Below are 19,840 nucleotides of genomic sequence, written 5' to 3'. Positions count from 1 at the left end.
AGATTTATAGTAGAAAAGGACTTAAATATTGATCTGTTTCTCACCCACACCTATCATATCGCTTCTGAAGACATGGATTAAACCAATTTAGTCATATCTGGGTTACTTTTATGCTGCCTTTTGGAGCTTAAAAATGTTGGCACCCATTCATTTGCATTGTGTGGCCCGAAAGAGCTGAGAAATTCTCCTAAAAGTCTTCATTTGAGTTCAGCAGATGAAAGGAAGTCATACACATCTGGGATGGCATGAGTGTAAAATCCTTTCATAACCATGCCAGGCCAGGAGTTGGCAATATTGTGCCGTAAAGAACCACAAGAAGAATATTATGGATAAATATTTATTAGTTAATAGAAAGGTTTAGTTATAATTAGCAGAAGCAATGTATGCATAAGCCGTGTAATGATGAAGCAATTGCAGGTGGACTTGTAAACATCTCATGAAACAAAACAAACCAGCGTTGCGCCATCGCTGTTAAATTCCAGTGCATGCCCAATATTTAGTAGTCTAGCGGGCTGCGCTCATGACGCGTGGTGCTGATGCATCACGGGTGACCCCAGTTCAAGTCCCAGCTCGTGAGGTCCTTTCCCGATCCCATTCCTACTCTTCTCCCTTCTCCATTTCCTGTCACCTCACTACATTCCCTATCCCATTAAAAAACCAAACGGCCATAAGGAAAAAGAAAAGAAACAACTGTTGCCATGCGCAAATTGAGTGCATCGATTTACCATATTCCCAAATCACGGAAAATGGTGTTTTGAAAGCCTTCACTTTGGAAGTCTATAATATTGTATTCACATGGACAGATTATTATATCCAATGGAACCTGTAAAGACTCCCAAAGTCCATCATTGACCGTCTGATGCATATGGCAAAAACAGCAGAAATCGTCTGTTTGGGTCTCATTTTCATTTCAGCACATTTGAGGAAGAACTAATGACTGGATTGACAAATGCTTGCCAGGTTACTGGAATCAAACCATTTGAAAGATATTCAGTTTGTTTAAGGCACTTTAAAGAGTTATGTGTGTATTGCAACCATAGACTGTAAAAAAAGATGGCCGACGCCCCTTCGCTCTTTTCCATTGGTGAGAACTGAAGCCGCCAGTGTCCCGATATGGCGCTGACATCTTGGGACTTGAGTCTGCGCAGTTGCGATTTCGGGACCAGACCTGCGCAGTAGTGAGCAGGAAGTAAAGCCGCGAAATCAAGGCCCCGCCCTCACTCTTGCTGAATCAATCGCAAGCACACGCCCCTGCACTTTTGACTTATGACGGTGTGAAATAATTAATTATAGAAATTTTAATATTAAATTTAAAGCTCCAATCTCCTCAGTCCTCCGAAGATCCCGAAAAATAGTCAGTTGGTGCTTCAGTGACTACTTCGCTCAGAGAACCTGTCAATCACAGCTGTCAATCATGATGTCACAGCACCGTTTTTATAGCATCAAATAACTAAAAACAAACTTATTTTGAAAACAAACACTTGAAATGACATCAACGTGATAGAAACGACAGTAAATGACAGAAACTATCTTTGGAAAAAAGACATGTGAAGTGTAATTTAATTGTTTAGTTGGACTCACGTCCCGTTGAATAACATGGGGAGGCGGGGTTTATGAGCTATACTAGGACCAGTCACCGGGGGGCGATCGAGACGTTTTGGCTTCACTTCTGAGGGCTTGTGCGGCACACTTGATTGCATCACATTCTTTAAATGGCACACCCAGTACATTTATCAGCTGACGAGTTTATTTGGACAACTTTGAGGAGTGCACTAGCATATACAGATGACCTCAAAGCTTATAGATGTGGACTTAAAGCCACAAAATATTCAATTCATACCCTTCCAAAAGTGAACAGGTGCTGACTTCATGAGATCTGCAATTGGAGCAAATGAATTGCTGAGGAACATGAGCTCAATCCTGCGGACGGACTGTTATTTGAACGCCTTCCCACTGATGGCAGCGCTTCATCAACTGAATTATTCAGCACTCGAGTTACCTGAAGCCCTGCAGGTACTGAGATGCGTAACAGTGGTGAGCGAAAATGGCCAAGAGGCTCTAGGAATGGATTTTGAAGGTCCAATGTGAGACAAAGCCTATAATAAAAGTCTCATGCTGGTGTTTGTCATTTCCTGCAGTGATTTTATTTTTCCAGTGGATCTGAAATGGCAACAAATATGGATCTCAGCACACCATGTAAAAGTTGATACAGTTCATTTGACATGTTCATTTAAAATGATTAATATCGGTATTATATGGGCCGTAAACATGATTGTATCCATAGGAAAATGATTGGATCATCAAGTGTGTGTCCGGTGATTGGAGGTGACTTGTGATGTCATCCAAAAAGCATAGTTGCTTCAGAGGTGAAACAAGTATTTACAAGCTGATAAAAGATTGCAAAGACAATGTTTTACAATTATTTAATTAATAATGTGTAGCAATGGATTGTTTCCATTAAGACCATTAAGTAAATGGGGTCATTTTGATTTCATGTTGACTTTCAAGTCTAGCTCAAGGAGGCTTTTCCAGAGGCTGCTGTGTCGGATCATTCGAGATGTTCAGTATCCTCATAAAACGCATGAAAACAAAAGCATGCATTAACAGCAAGCATGAAAGGGAGAGTTAGAAATAGAGAAGTTGTACCCAACAATGCAGGCGCTGCTGTCCTGGGTGCCATTTGTCATATTGATGATTGATTGACAGCTGCCAGTCATAATGGATAGACAGTGAAAGGGTCATGGGCTGATCCATACACCTCATTTAACATCTCTGCGCTGGTGCAATCTGAATTATTGTAAACATTTTTATCTGTCACTTGTGGCACTATACAACAGTGATACATTTGCATTGTAATTTCTTAGGGCTTTTATTTTGACTGTAGTTTAATTAGCTTCTTGTTCAATATCTGGTGAGATGCACAACTGGTGCCAGTAATCAGCTCCGATAAAAACATCAGTATCAAAGCTGATACTGATCCAGGTACCGGATCTGTGCATCCCTAGTCTGAAGCCTTCCTTATATGGAATTTAGGAATGAACTAGCAAAGACACATTTAACTAACGAATCTGCGGCGTATGATCAGAAAGGGATAAAGGCCGACTGGAGACTGCAGTGGGACAGAGATATTTACAGACACCTTTGTTTGTTTGTCTCTAAGTCTTTAAGGCTTTACTTCCTGCTCACTACAGCGCAGGTCTGGTCCCGAAATCGCAACTGCGCAGACTCAAGTCCCAAGATGTCAGCGCCATATCAGGACACTGGTGGCTTCAGTTCTCACCAATGGAAAAGAGCGAAGGGGTGTCGGCCATCTTTTTTTACAGTCTATGAGACTGAACAAGACCAAAAGTAGAGGGAAAGCAAACTGAGCCTTTAATACAAGCTTTTTAAAGTGAACAAAGGGTCAATTTGACCCTTAAGGACAACGTAAGGGCTTGAGCATTACGACCAAGGAGGGGTTAATGGCACAGACTACTGAGGGTTTGATACCGCCACCGTAACACAACGATGCACACTAAGCATGTTGGCCATGAGTGGGCCAAGTGCTCGCATCTGAATGCTACGTTTCTGGCCAGGTTTGGTACGAAATGACGGTGAGTAAATAGTCACAGAATTGCCAAACAATGTCTTTAAATTCAGCCATTTTGCAATCATCATTCATTTGAATTCTACACATCAGCCGCCCTGTGCTCTAGTTATCGGCATCAGCAAAGGCCACTAAAAAACCATATCAGTCGACCACCAGTATGGGCTTTTAATATGCAGAAAGAGTGATAAAACAGTGTCTCTTTGTGCTGAAAAAACATTTCGAGTAACCATCAGAAGGCCTCCAGTCCACGTGTCCTCAGACAGTGGTGACCCTCATAACCAGTTCTCTAGGTTTGTTAGTGTTAGTACTGCCAGTAGTGACCGGGCTCCATGGCTCGTGAGGCCGTAGATGACTCAATAAATGAAGGAATGTTATACGGACAGTGTTGGTTGGGCAGAGCTGCCCTGTCGCCATGAGCGTCACTCTGGTGTGTGCCTGTATCCTGCCTGACCGCGGTGGAGTTTGTGGTTGCAGTGCTAACCGCCGCATCAGAGGCGGGCGTTCCGGCGGCAGCCAATAGCGATGAAGGCGAGGGTGATATGTCCAATCCGGTTTGCTCGCTCTGGTGAAGGTGCGATCGAGTCCATTCCTCATTGTTCTTCAGCTCGTCCCTGTCTATCGTCTTGTCGTAATTTAAAACTTTCCACTGTTGATTGACGGCCTGCCATCGATGAAATATTCGGAACACGGAGGGCCCCTCGTGGACTATTAGGGCTGTGGAGAAGAGAAGTAAAATGGTATATTTTCAGACCAGAGTCCAACATTTAAAAAAACGGTTCACCTGCAAATGAAAATTCATTGTTAATGTCATTGATGTCAACTAATGTCATTAGTTACTCGCCACCATGTTGCTCCAAACCCCTGTCAAATATGGGGCGATACTTTAGGGGGCGATATTGGCCTGTGGAATTGACTTTCATTGGCATTTTTTACTTTTAGGAGAAATTGACATCTGAAGCCACCTTTGTATTGTCGTATCAATGCTTTACTCATCCGCCACGATAATGTAATGTATTTGAATTATCAGAATTATTTATTATTATTATTATTATTATTTATTTAAAATAATAACAATAATTTTATATTTTATAACATATTTAAAATTTGTAATCATAATATATTGAATTCTTGTTATTTGAGGGCCTTTCTCAGCAATTTGTAAATGCGATTAATTACGATTTAATTCGATTAGTTGATCGATATCACGTAATTAATTAGATTAAAACCCTAATAATTAAATCAACATCAGCTCATATTTTGTCATAATATTTACAGTATAACTAGGACTATAATAGAGTATTAACTAAAAAAGTATATAGTAAATTACGAGGTCATTTTTCGCCCTCACGTTTTGCATTTCGGGGGAATTTTTGAGCATATTTGTTGGCATTTCTGCCCCTAAACCAGGGCTGGACTGGGAAGAGAGATTTTACATAGCAACTGGCCCAAAAGTGTGGCTTTTCTGCATATCGCCGCGCCGTTTTCTGGTCCATTCTGCATAACACGCCGGCTCATTTTAGCTTATCGCGGCCCATTCAACCCGTTTTGCGGCTGACCCACCGGCCCCTGATCGACCCCAAAGTGCGTCGGCCCACCGGGAAAATGCCGGTATGCCAGATTACCAGTACAGCCTAAACCCCCTTAAATTCCAACTCTATGCGTATCTCAAATCAAATATGATATCAAACCTCGGCTAATGATTTGATTTGAGAGAAAAGGACTTAAATATCCATCTGTTCCTCACACAAAACTATCGTGTGGTTTCAGAAGACTTGGAATAAAGCAAATGAGTCATATGGACTACTTTTATTGTGCTTTTGGACGTGGTCAAGATTCTTCTAAATACTCCAGTCAGGTCTCCTAAGCAACCAAATTGGCCCGGTTGCTAGGGAGGGTAGAGTCACATGGGGTAACCTCCTCGTGGTGGTGATTAGTGGTTCTCTCAATGGGGCGTGTGGTGAGTTGTGTGTGGATCGTGGAGAGTAGCATGAGCCTCCACATGCTGTGAGTCTCCGTGCAGTCATGCACAACGAGTCACGTGATCAGATGCGCGGATTGACGGTCTCAGAAGCGGAGGCAACTAAGACTTGTCCTCCGCCACACGGAATGAGGCGAGTAACCGCGCCACCACGAGGACCTACTAAGTACTGGGAATTGGGAGAAAAGTCATATAAAATGACATAGGGGTTTGGGACAACATCAGAGTGAAGAAATGGATCACTGTTTAATCAAAGCGCCATGATTGTATCACGCATGGATCATTTTCTATCCTTATCTACCATACTTGTGTACCATTGGTTTGCACTGCATACCACACACAAAGTGTCTCAAGTTTATGGGTCAGTCATTTCCTTAGATTAGATGTGGATGTCAGCGATCAAATCTAATCCGTAGCCAAACATAAATGAAACGCAGTAACAATGTACATACCGATGCAGACCACATCCATGAAGCCGTACATCCCGTAGCAGATCTGGAAGAGCAGGTCTTGTCTTTGCCACTTGGCTGAAGGGCTGAGAGACGACCAGACCAGCCATGAGATGCTGGCGATGAGAAACAGGGAACCTAAGATAGCCGCTGCAATCTGAACCTTCTCTATAACCGTGAGGGAGATAGCTTGCCACTTGATTAAAAGAAAGAGAGGGAGAGAGAGTGAGAGCATGGTTTTTCAGTGGTACCATCCTTTCCAAATAAAGAACATCTAGATGCTGTTATGGTGCAACAATGGCTTCATTCAGAAAGGGGGGGGGCATATCCAACAAGTCTGAAGTTTGAACGGCAACAAAAACAAAAGTCTCAATAGGGTGCATTGTGAACAAAGCCATTGACATTTCAGTGTTTCACACTTGTGTTGTACCTGCAGCGGGTTCTTGGTGCTGATGGCGATGACCTGATACTTATAGTAACAGAGTTCACACGTCCACAAACCTCTCTCGCTGATCCACCTAATGAGACACGACTGATGAGTGCTGCGAACTGACCCACTGCAGCGGCACGGACTCAACAACTCGCCCTGACACACACACACACACACACACACACACAGACACACACACAGAGAGGTGAGCGGAGATACAAACTTACAGCTAGATTGGAAATGACGCCCAATAAAAAGTGGAAAGGAAAGGAAATCCCTTCATGTTTCGTGCTCTTCACTGACTCTTTTGTCCACTTGATTAACAAGTACAATAACTTTATAGCCTTGTTGTGGGACAGTCGTCATTTTTGAAAAATGTATACAAATCATTTTCACAGTAAATATCGAAATGGCTTGCGTTTATTTCACTCTTCGTTTTTATAGATTATAATAGCTTTAAACATGTAATCATTTACATGTTTACAAGTGGTGGTGGTGTAGTGGCTAAAGCACATAACTTGTAATCAGAAGGTTGCTGGTTAGATCCCCACAGCCACCACCATCGTGTCCAGGTTGCTCCGGGGGGATTGTCCCTGTAATAAGTGCACTGTAAGTCGCTTTGGATAAAAGCATCTGCATATTAAATAAATGTAAATGTAAAGTCTGTGTCTGGGACGTGGCTAAAATCTGTACATGAAAGACATTTGAAAAGACAACAAAATAAATCATGAAGGCCTGGTAAAAAGTTTAACCCCAGGGAAATGAAAGTGCCTAAAGTTGAAGGAACACCCGTTCATTTTGGCGTTATGTCGGCTGAAAAACAAGTTTCTCCTCCTCGACATTTCATGCCATTTCATGTTTTCACTTTTATGTTGCTCTTTATCATAAACTGCAGTTTACGGTTTAAGCAGAGGAATAAAGAAAGGAGTGAATTGAAATGATCAGAATAAGTCATCCTCATGGACACTAGCATCATAGTCTCCGCGGTAACGCGCTCAACAAGTCACGTGATAAGATGCATGGATTGGCGGTCTCAGATGCGGAGGCAACTGAGATTCGTCCTCCGCCGCCCGGATTGAGGCGAGTCACTACAACACCACAAGGACTTGGAGCGCATTGGGAATTGGGCGTTCCGAACTGGGGAGAAAAAAAATATTGCTTAAACGGATCATTGTAGCAAAGTTTAAGCGGAGCTTTCCTTCAAGCGATCAACTTTAGCATAGCGTCACTTTACTCTTTGATTGTGGTCGGATCATACAGTAGATGTTCCTTGACTTCAATTTTAGTTAGGATACTGCCTTAGAAGTTGCCTATGTAGGCAGTAGACTGCACGCCAGCTCCCTTTTGGAGCTGAATGTGTGTCTTGTGTAGTGTTAGTAGTGTTAGACTGAACAGTGTTTTGGTAATGTACTGAGTTATGTGCGAGTGAAATTCACATCTGCTGCTGTTAAAACAATGCATATTGATGCAGACTGTCGAGTATATGGTCTGCACTTATATATAGCGCCTTTTTAACCTTAGTGGTATTCAAAGCGCTTTACATTGCGACTCATTCACTCATTCACACACCAATGGTGGCAGAGCTGCCATGCAAGGTGCTAGCCTGCCATTGGGAGCAACTTGGGGTTCAGTGTCTTGCCTAAGGTCACTTCGGCATGTGGAGTCATGTGGGCCGGGAATCAAACCATCAACCCTGCGATTAGTGACCGACCCGCTCTACCACCTGAGCCACAGCTGCCCAAGTCAGCGAAGCATAACTAAAGAGTGGACACATGAACAGGTGTGACACTGTGTGAGCACTCACCTTCAACCAAATGCGCTAGCAACACACTGAGAGACACACACACACACACAACTTAATCTCTCTGTGAAACGTGCATAAAAACAGAGCATTTAAGACCTTCTCATTAAAAGAATTGAATGAGAAATGTTTGAGGTCTTACTGAGATGCCTGTTAGAGAGTGGTGGCGGCGTAGTGGGCTAAAGCACATAACTGGTCATCAGAAGGTTGCTGGTTGGATCCCCACAGCCACCACCAATGTGTCCTTGAGCAAGACACATAACTCCAGGTTGCTCCGGGGGGATTGTTTCTGTAATAAGTGCACTGTAAGTCGCTTTGGATAAAAGCGTCTGCCAAATGCATAAATGTAAATGTAAATGTAAGTCTGAGCACACAATGAGACATCATTGAGATTTCCTTTGAGCCTTTAGAGGAGACAATCAGTTCAATTCCTCAGTAGAACAATCTGAGTAGAAGTCTTAAATTGCTCTCCATTTCAACTCATTGCTGTCTAGGACAAACAATTGCGTTAGTAGAGATCTCAATTGTGTTTTTTCCCCCATGGGTCTGTCTCTGTCCACCAAGTAGTGCAGCTCTCAGTAAAAGCCGCCTCGAGCTGAATTTATCATGAATATTACATAAGCACGACCCTGATGCTCCTCAGCCGACAGAGCAGCACCTCCGTCACAGCATCAGAGGAAACGGAGAGGGAGTGTTGGTACAGACCAACACTCCCAGATGGGCTTAGTGGGAATAAGTTGGCCGGACCGTATGAGGAGAGCAGGAGCAGCCAATGAGATGAAGGCAGCACAGGAGGAGACGGAGCACGGCCAAATCTGCAGCCTGATCCACCACCATGTTCTCAGGGCAGCGAGAGAGCAGCAGAAATGAGGCTCTGGTTGTAACTGTGACAGTCTGTTTCACCTAATGCTTTCTCTGAGAGTCACTGACACTATCAAACATCTCTGACTCTTCACTCGAATGCAGGGGTCCCCATTCATTCTGTAGGCATATTAATATATCATATTATATCTATTTATTGATAGCTGTATATTAAGGGTGCTTGCCAAAGCATACATCACTGTAACTATTGCCAACCTGGTCATGTTTTGAAATTGTCTGTGCATGCACTTCGCATGGGGAGTGCTGTTTTTATTATGCACAGAATTGCTGACAATATAATGTGTTTCCAATCTGTCACTTATGTTGTTCCTTTTGGGTTTGGATGCTGCCTAAGAAGGCAGGTCCCTATGTAGGCAATAGACAGGAAGGGGAGAGGCACGTCATGTCAGAAAGGTTGTTGGTGCATTATATTTACAGGCCGTACACAAAGTACCTTAGTACTTAGAGATAAACATGCACTTGAGCCATTGCTGGCTGGATGGAGACTTATGTCTAATAGCTTAATGTCCGAAAAAAGAGAAACCATGAGGGACACTCATGTCTGAAATAGAAGACATAGCACTGCAGCATTGTTTATCAGTTGGGTCGCTAGGAGACATAGCGCAGCAGCATTGTTTATCAGTTGGGTCGCTAGGAGACATAGCGCTGCTGCGTTGATTATCAGTTGGATCGCTAGGAGACATAGCGCTGCAGCATTGTTTATCAGTTGGGTTGCTAGGAGTCATAGCAGCGTTGTTTATCAGTTGGGTCGCTAGGAGACATAGCGCTGCAGCATTGTTTATCAGTTGGGTCGCTAGGAGACATAGCGCTGATGCATTGTTTTTCAGTTGGGTTGCTAGGAGACATAGCAGCGTTGTTTATCAGTTGGGTCGCTAGGAGACATAGCGCTGCAGCATTGTTTATCAGTTGGGTCGCTAGGAGACATAGCGTTGCAGCATTGTTTATCAGTTGGGTCGCTAGGAGACATAGCGCTGATGCATTGTTTATCAGCTGGGACGCTAGGAGACATAGCGCTGCAGCGTTGTTTATCTGTTGGGTCGTTAGGAGACATAGCGCTGACGCATTGTTTATCAGTTGGGTTGCTAGGAGACATAGCAGCGTTGTTTATCAGTTGGGTTGCTAGGAGACATAGCGCTGCAGCGTTGTTTATCAGTTGGGTCGCTAGGAGACATAGCGCTGCAGCATTGTTTATCAGTTGGGTCGCTAGGAGACATAGCGCTGCAGCATTTTTTATCAGTTGAGTCGCTAGGAGACAGCGCTGCAGTATTGTTTATCAGTTGGGTCGCTTGGAGACATAGCGCTGCAGCATTGTTTATCAGTTGGGTCGCTAGGAGACATAGCGCTGCAGTATTGTTTATCAGTTGGGTCGCTAGGAGACATAGCGCTGCAGTATTGTTTATCAGTTGGGTCGCTAGGAGACATAGCGCTGATGCATTGTTTATCAGTTGGGTTGCTAGGCGACATAGCAGCATTGTTTATCGGTTGGGTCGCTAGGAGACATAGTGCTGCAGCATTGTTTATCAGTTGGGTTGCTAGGAGACATAGCAGTGTTGTTTATCAGTTGGGTCGCTAGGAGACATAGCAGCGTTGTTTATCAGTTGGGTCGCTAGGAGACATAGCGCTGCAGCATTGTTTATCAGTTGGGTCGCTAGGAGACATAGCGCTGCAGCATTGTTTATCAGTTGGGTTGCTAGGAGACATAGCGCTGCAGCATTGTTTATCAGTTGGGTTGCTAGGAGACATAGCGCTGCAGTGTTGTTTATCAGTTGGGTCGCTAGGAGACATAGAGCTGCAGCGTTGTTTATCAGTTGGGTCGCTAGGAGACATAGCGCTGCAGCATTGTTTATCAGTTGGGTCGCTAGGAGACATAGCGCTGCAGTATTGTTTATCAGTTGGGATGCTAGGAGACATAGCGCTGCAGTATTGTTTATCAGTTGGGTCGCTAGGAGACATAGCGCTGATGCATTGTTTATCAGTTGGGTTGCTAGGAGACATAGCAGCGTTGTTTATCAGTTGGGTCGCTAGGAGACATAGTGCTGCAGCATTGTTTATCAGTTGGGTCGCTAGGAGACATAGCGGTGATGCATTGTTTTTCAGTTGGGTTGCTAGGAGACATAGCAGCGTTGTTTATCAGTTGGGTCGCTAGGAGACATAGCGCTGCAGCATTGTTTATCAGTTGGGTCCCTAGGAGACATAGCGCTGCAGCATTGTTTATCAGTTGGGTCGCTAGGAGACATAGCGCTGCAGCATTGTTTATCAGTTGGGTCGCTTGGCGACATAGCGCTGCAGCATTGTTTATCAGTTGGGACACTAGGAGACATAGCGCTGCAGCGTTGTTTATCTGTTGGGTCGTTAGGAGACATAGCGCTGACACATTGTTTATCAGTTGGGTTGCTAGGAGACATAGCAGCGTTGTTTATCAGTTGGGTTGCTAGGAGACATAGCGCTGCAGCGTTGTTTATCAGTTGAGTCACTAGGAGACATAGCGCTGCAGCATTGTTTATCAGTTGGGTCGCTAGGAGACATAGCGCTGCAGCATTGTTTATCAGTTGGGTCGCTAGGAGACAGCGCTGCAGCATTGTTTATCAGTTGGGTCGCTAGGAGACAGCGCTGCAGTATTGTTTATCAGTTGGGTCGCTTGGAGACATAGCGCTGCAGCATTGTTTATCAGTTGGGTCGCTAGGAGACATAGCGCTGCAGCATTGTTTATCAGTTGGGTCGCTAGGAGACAGCGCTGCAGCATTGTTTATCAGTTGGGTCGCTAGGAGACATCTCAAATGAGAGTCAAACCCCTGCTAAGCCTACGGGTGCACTGCAGTTCTGATTATCAGGGAATGGAATGGATTTATGGTCGGATATATCAAGTAGGAATATCCCACGTCCAACTTGAATGGAATGCAGCATAACGTGTACCCTGACGAAACACAATTTATTGCAAGCAACATTTAAATTGCAAATATTATTAGATTGATTTTTACAGATATTATAGATATTGGTTCATATGAAAAATTATGATTTTTGAATGTCTATTCGGTTCGATGTACAATATGAGGTTTATGATTCGATATAATCTCAATTCGATATAACAACACTTAAATGTAAAACAATGACAGAAAATTGTTTATTTTTTAGAAAAATATTTTTAGCAAAATGCTAATTATAATTTCTCATCAGAATAAAATTTGATTGGTTGCAATCAAAACTCCTCTAGAACATGCAAAACACAGCTGTACTTGTTTCTAACTAGGGGCCTTTGGAGCAGAAGAAATAGAAATAAACCTTGTGTAAATTGTTAGCTTTATGCTAAGCTAAAATGCTATTTCTAGCCATTTTACATGCACATGTTACCAGACACGATCATATTTAATATCAAGAAAATTCACGTTGGATCATCATTTCTTTTTTTCCTAGCAATGATATTATGGCAAAAATCATATTCTTGATAATAATTTTTGTATTGTTTTCCTTTAAAAATATAAAAAAAATCCTTAAAACAAGAGATCAAATCTACCAGTGCCGAAGAAGTAATCCAAAGTATTAAGAATACATTACACTCTCTTATTCCTAGCGTTTGTCCCACGTAGCTGCAGGGTCCGCTTTGTGATAGTCTGCATATTTATATTGATTTGGCACAAGTTTTACGCCAGATGCCCTTCCTGATGCAACCCCCAGTGGCTGGGGGACTCTCACTCACACACATAAGGGGCCATTTAGAGTCTCCAATTCACTTAACCTGCCTGTTTTTGTACTTGTGGGGGAAACCGGAGCACCCAGAGAAAACTTTTTGATCAACAACTGGCTATAAAGATCAGCAAGGATTTAAAAAGACAAATTATTCAATGAAAGTAGAGTGCGCGGATCACATCTTTGATGGACACACATTACACGGAAGAAATGTTCTGTTTTAATCTCAAGCACATTGGAGCACTTCAACAAAACAGGCTGATTTTCCAGATGTTCTAGTACTTTAAGCACTTCAAAGACCTTGTGTGAACACTTTATATAGTGTAGGAAAAATTAACAGAGACATTTTGATGTTTGAAGGGTCATTTCATTCATGATCACATGCAAAGTACACAATGTTGCACATTTTGAAATATCGCATTTTGCCGTGTTTTGAGATTCCATACATTGTCCTACATCTATAGAATGTATAAGTGTACAGTATATTGAAGTTTTTCACCATTTTAATCCCCATTTTGCCTTCATCTGCTCTTTTAAAATTGTCGTATGGACATATAAACAGGACATATGCACCCATAAGTATTCATGTCATCTACCCACATGCAGAATGGCACTAAATGCATTAAAATGCACGCAAGAAAGTTTGGTGCTACGGTGTAAAATATCATATTTTCTTTTGGATTTAATATACATTAATATGAGATGTCCCTTTCCATAACTAATGGAGATATCCATATTGATATCACTGATAAATATCAAACCTACTCATTGGTTTCATGGTAGTCGTTACTTTTTATTAATATGTCAGTTTGACTAATTTCTTATTTGGCTAAATATGAATCAAAAAATCATGATTAGAATTTATTAAACCAGTCTGTGACTCAAATTATTACCAATTATCATTTTAGCGAGTTTTGCATGGCCGAGCACAAATGTAGTGTGTCATACGGTCTGAAGAGCAAATTAAATCCTTTTCGTAAATCTCTACGTTGTAGCAACGTTGGCAAGAAATCTGAGCCAATAATATTGTGTTTTTAAATGCATGTGTCATTCTTCACTTCTGTACTGATTTCATGCCATCTAAGACCTTTTGAAAGCCTGGCACTTTGGTTTACAGACTACTTTCACTTTCAACAATATTCCAGCTGTACTAAAGAGGCTAAATGAATTGAATCAGTCATAAATAACTAAATATATGTCAGGACAGGGTCAGCCTTTGCCTGCTAATGATACACAAATGCACTCCACAACAAAAGGCGCCACATAAGCACAGCCTGAAGCAATGTTGAAATAGCATTTCCATCACCGGCTTCCTGGAGGGAAGCAGGATAGTTGGGCCTCTATATTCAATGTGATGTGAATTTAATGTGGCAGAGAAGTGGAGTGTTACTCCTGTGTTATTGTGAATGAGAGAGAGAGATTGCACAGAATTACTTCATGCAAAATAATGTCCTCAATGCCTTTATGGAGCCATAAAGGCATTGAGAAGAGCTGGGCTTTAACTTCTCAACTTGTTTCTAAACAACCTGGTCTCGCAGAATCACGTTACTATAGTATATACTTATCTGAATCAATTAGTGAAATGACCACTAGAGGCTAAAACAACGAGTAAATCCTATTATCTTTTCATAAACACTTTCGTTTCGCCCGGTCCTTACCACAATGCTATTTTATGACATTTAAACACTTTTTCTAAAGTGCGTGACTTGTTTTAGCAGTGGTGGTGATGTAGTGGTCTAAGCACATAACTGGTAATCTAGTAATCAGAAGGACGCTGGTTTGAGCCCCACAACCACCACCATTGTGTCCTTGAGTAAGACACTTAACTCCAGGTTGCTCCGGGGGGGATTGTCCCTGTAATAAGTGCACTGTAAGTCGCTTTGGATAAAAGCGTCTGCCAAATGCATAAATGTAAATGTAGCACGAGTCGACACTTGAGCCAAATGTGTCGTAGAAGCGGCACAAAATCCCGTGGGTGTGTGCTTCATCTCACGTTCGTTTTTTCTGACACTTTCTGTTTGGTTTAGGGTTGGGAGGTCGGTTGTTGATTTAAAACTAAATTTAGTATTAACCTTAAGCATGTCTGTTTGGGGGAACATTATCTCGCTTTTAGCCCCACATAGTGGACGCTGAACCGGCCAGTGGCGGAGCTAGGGGGTGGCCAGGGGTGACCGTGGACCCCATTGGCCACCCCACTCCCAATTGCTGTTTTAGTCTTTTTTTTTTTTTTTTGGTTATTATTTGGCACAATTCAGTTCTTTAGATCTTCTGGACTGGGAAGAGAAATCGGCCTGGGATTTTACATAGCAATTGGCCCAAATGTTGTTGAGCGGGGGGTGTTCGCTGTCCTTTTCTGGATATTGCGGCACCGTTTTGTGGTCCGTTCTGCATAATGTGGCGGATCATTTTAGCTTATCGCGGCCCATTCGGCCCGTTTTGCGGCTGACCCACTGGACACCTCGGTTCTCCCGATGGCCAGTCCGCCCCTGATCGGCCCCAAAGTGCGTCGGCCCACCGGGGAAAATGCCCGGTATGCCAGAATACCAGCCCTGGTTCAGATGTACAAACTTAAATGTCACTACTTAGGTTGGTACTTTTAAATGTCACTACTTTGGTTGGAGCGGTTGTTAATCATGAGTGACTCCAGACAGGTTTCCATAGCAACCAATTGGCCTGGTTGCTAGGGAGGGTAGAGTCACATGGGGTAACCTCCTCGTGGTCGCTGTAATGTGGTTCTTGCTCTCGGTGGGTTGCGTGGTGAGTTGTGCGTGGATGCCGCGGAGAATAGCGTGAGACTCCTCACGCGCTAGGTCTCCGTGGCAATGCAACGTGATAAGATGTGCGCACACCAAGGTCTCCAAACCTTGTTTTATATATATATATATATATATGTTAATATTTTGGCTAAAACATGACACTCACAATTTATAAAGATTTAAATTATAGTAAATAGTTGTACTTGTATCACAGAGTCACAATTAAGTGAACATAAAGGTGAATTTTAAATTTGACTACGTTGGTTGGAGCGGTTGTTTATCATGTCTTATGCACTTATGAACAGTTCACCCTAAAATGAATAGTTCACCCTAAAATGAAAATTCTCTCTTCATTCGATCCAAGATGTTTCTGACTTTCTTTCTTCTGTAGAACACAAATGAAGATTTTTAGAAGAATTTCTCAGCTCTGTAATTCCATATAATGCAAGTGAATGAGGTGCCAACATTTTGAAGCTCCAAAATGCATATAAAGTCAGCATAAAAGTAATCCATACGACTCCAGTGGTTAAGTCAATATCTTCTGAAGTGATATGATAGGTGTGGATGAGAAACAGATAAATATTAAGTCAGTTTTTACCATAAAGTCTCCTTTCCTGCCCAGTAGGGGGTGATATGCACGAAGAATGCAAATCGTCAAAAACAAAAGTAGAGGGAGGTCTGGGTATCTCAGGCCAATCGGTTGCTATGGAAACCTGACTGGAGTCACTCAGCATGCCCTGGATTCAAACTCGCGACTCAAGGTGTGGTAGTCAGCGTCAATACTCGCAATAGTTCGAATCCAGGGCATGCTGAGTGACTCCAGTCAGGTTTCCATAGCAACCGATTGGCCTGGTTGCTAGGGAGGGTAGAGTCACATGGGGTAACCTCCTCGTGGTCACTGTAATGTGGTTCTCGTTCTCGGTGGGTTGCGTGGTGAGTTGTGCGTGGATGCCGCGGAGAATAGCGTGAGCCTCCACATGCGCTAGGTCTCCGTGGCAATGCAACGTGATAAGATGCACGGATTGATGGTCTCAGATGCAGAGGCAACTAAGATTTGTCCTCCACCACCCGGATTGACTCACTATGACACCACAAGGACTTACAGTACATTGGGAATTCGGCGTTCCAAAATAAAAGGACTAAAATATTGATCTGTTTCTCACCCACACCTATCATATCTCTTCAGAAGACATGGATTTAACCAAAGGAGTCTTATATATTTATTTTATGCCGACTTTATGTGCATTTAGCTTCGAAGTAAATGCACATAAAGTGATCGTGTCACTTTAGAAGACATTACTTTAACCACTAGAGTCGTATGGATGACGTTTATGCGGACTGTCTGTGATTTTTGGAGCTTCACAAGTTTGATCACCATCCACTTGCATTGTAAGGACCTTCTGAGATGAGATATTCTTCTGTTTTTCTTCAAATGTGCTCTGCTGAGGAAAGAAAGCCATACACACCTGGGATATCATGAGGGTGAGTAAACGATGAGAGAATTTTCATTTTTGGGTGAACTGTCCCTTTAAGAAAGAAAGAAACACTGTATCACTCACAAACTGGAAGAATTGTCCGCAATCATTCCATTAAGTTTGTCTACGCTCACATTTCTGTGCTTAACATTTACTGCAGAGCTTTTCGAAGATATCCCGCTGTTTGCTTTAGGGCAGTCTCATAATTGGATGAGCACAATTGTTGGTTTGCAATTAGACTTGAAGTTGTGTCAGAGCAGTTAATTAAACTTTGAGCACCTTAGAGGGACTTTGTCTCATTCATAAACAAGGGAAATGTATCTGCAAACACAAGATGTCACTCCTTTTATGAAACGAGCCTTACAGTCTTTGCTACAACAAAAGTGTTTCCTGTTTGTTTGGCTCATTTTGGCCTTTTGTGATGTGCACCTTCCTGCAATATTAAACTGTATGCACTTGTTATCCTCACTGGAAGAACGTTATCTATCCTCCTCTGCTCACCTGGGTCAGGTTACTTTGTGTCAATACAGATGAAGGCTCAGCTCAGGTAGGAGCTACTTTAACCCACTTTTTTCATTTACTCTGACTTGGCACTACCTCACTGAAACAAGTGTGAAATAAACGTCTTTCAGATATAAATGGCTGGTGAATCTCCTTCCCTTTGGGTAATGACTGTGCAGAGGTATTTGAAGCTGGAACCAATTTGCATATCATGAATGATTTATGAGTCCTGCTCTGAGTCTGAGCTACAGTTTTCGTGCTAAAACAACAAGCATTAGACTGAAGACTGCCGAGTGAAAGGGCATGACTTAATAATCATGAGGTTCTTTCGTTCCGCTCCAGCTGTGCCCCGTTGGATAATGGATTGATGTTGGTGAATACGGAGTAAACTTACAAATATTAGAACATACATGAAAGGATCTTGCATGTACGGTATTTATTTATTTTAATGTATGTATAGTTGACCTGTTTTAACCAAAAACATTAGTCTTCATAACATATAATTGTAGAGTGGAGGAGGGCGGAGCCGGGCTGGAACAGTGCCCGATCAGCCTGATGGGGGCCGCGATGGATAAAGGCGGCCGAGGACGACAGTTCGAGAGAGAGAGAATTTCTGGCAGCTGCCCTGTGTGTGTTTGTGTGTTTGTGTGTGTGTGTGTGTGTGTGTCTTTTTATTTAATTAAATATTATTTATATTGTTAAACCGGTTCTCGCCGCCTCCTTGCCCATCTAAACCCCCTTACAATAATATATCAAGTGTATATATCATATTATTGTACGTTCAAAAAGCTATTTTTGGGGGTCTGGGTATCTCAGCGTGTATTGACGCTGACTATCACACCTGGAGTCGCGAGTTCGAATCCAGGGCGTGCTGAGTGACTCCAGTCAGGTCTCCATAGCAACCAAATTGGCCCGGTTGCTAGGGAGGGTAGAGTCACATGGGGTAACCTCATCGTGGTCGCTATAATGTGGTTCTCGCTCTCAGTGGGGTGTGTGGTGAGTTGTGCGTGGATACTGCAGAGAATAGCGTGAAGCCTCCACACGCGCTACGTCTCCGCGGTAACGCGCTCAACAAGTCACGTGATAAGATGCGCGGATTGACGGTCTCAGACACGGAGAGAACTGAGATTTGTCTTCTGCCACCCGGATTGAGTCACTACGACACCACGAGGATTTGGAGCGCATTGGGAATTTGGGCATTCCGAAAAGGAGAGAGATAAAAAAATATAAACAGTATAACACTTTTTTTTTTTCTTTCTTTTTTCTTGCAAAATCAAAGTTTGGATTTTTTTTTTTTTTTTTTCACGAAATTGTATTAAAAATACAATCTTAAAAAAGTCACAAAAAACATATGGCAACAAGAAGGGAATAAGTGAATATTCAATGGAAAATGTGGAAATATCAGGACATTTTTTTAATTGCTTTTTACATTAAACAGTCATAAATAGTCTTAAAATCTTAAAAGAGTCCTGGAAAAAAAGTCATGTCAATTTCAATAGTGAATAAGCATGACCCATTGCCATGAAAAATGTAGAAAGTTTGGACAATAAAAAATAGATAAAATATCCTATATAAAATATATAATTTCTATATAGTAAAATAAACTATTTGTTTATCAATGAATGTGTGCAACAGGTATTTTACAGTCACGACATACTGGAGGAAAGACATAGAGATCCATTAGTCAGAAAGTGTAAGAAGAACCTGTTTAAATAAACACAGGCTGCTTAATTCGTTATATACCTGTTCTGCCCCTTGGAAGCATATCCTGCACACGGGGGTCCCTTCAGCATAACTGATGAATGAAAACCTCTCATCCCTTCTGTCCTTTGAGAACTCATTGGCCGCTGGGTAGAGGTCCGCTGCAGTGCCCGTCCACCCCGAACTGTCCGTCACTGCCTCTAGCCCAACAGTGTCCTCTGTGGACGGGGTACTCCAGTGTTGGAGCCGGTGGGCCCGTAGGGTGTTGTTATTATCCGAGGCCGCATAAGGAGTGATTCTGGATGTTTGTCCGCTCATGGGGCCTGTAGGAGCCTGTGGCCGGAGCAGAAACAGCTTGAGGTCACCGAGGAGGACACAACAGCGGCTCTTCAGCATCCCGCGACCGCACCTCAGCCAAAAAGTGGAGAAATAAAGTCCAGTGACACTTTCCAGGCTAAGTTTTGGGGTAGACTAAACTAACGCCATGGTTATAATTCCACATGTGACCCTTTATGGTGCCAGACTCACTCAGGTGTCTTCAGCTAAAGGACTTTTTTTCAACTAATTCTCAAAAATGTATTCCAGAGGTTTTAT

General features: G+C 42.6%; 1 protein-coding gene across 1 annotated transcript in view; it reads right to left on the bottom strand.

Moving 5' to 3' along the window:
• Nucleotides 1–329: 329 nt before the first annotated feature.
• The window catches only part of LOC127658668 (E3 ubiquitin-protein ligase MARCHF4-like), a 20,329-nt gene continuing 818 nt past the window's right edge, over nt 330–19,840 (bottom strand). Inside the window, exons 1-4 of the mRNA XM_052148077.1 lie at nt 19,289–19,840; nt 6,447–6,602; nt 6,020–6,212; nt 330–4,303 (exon numbers count right to left, since the gene is read on the bottom strand). The exon at nt 19,289–19,840 is cut by the window's right edge and continues 818 nt beyond it. Of these exons, the coding sequence (XP_052004037.1) occupies nt 3,891–4,303; nt 6,020–6,212; nt 6,447–6,602; nt 19,289–19,642 (1,116 nt within the window). The 5' untranslated portion in view covers nt 19,643–19,840 and the 3' untranslated portion in view covers nt 330–3,890. The remainder of the gene's footprint in view (nt 4,304–6,019; nt 6,213–6,446; nt 6,603–19,288) is intronic.

This window comes from Xyrauchen texanus, chromosome 18 (genome assembly GCF_025860055.1).
Source record: "Xyrauchen texanus isolate HMW12.3.18 chromosome 18, RBS_HiC_50CHRs, whole genome shotgun sequence".
In the NCBI taxonomy this organism is placed as follows: domain Eukaryota; kingdom Metazoa; phylum Chordata; class Actinopteri; order Cypriniformes; family Catostomidae; genus Xyrauchen; species Xyrauchen texanus.
The sequence above is the reverse complement of the archived record's forward strand: the minus strand, read 5'-3'. Positions and strand labels throughout refer to the sequence as shown.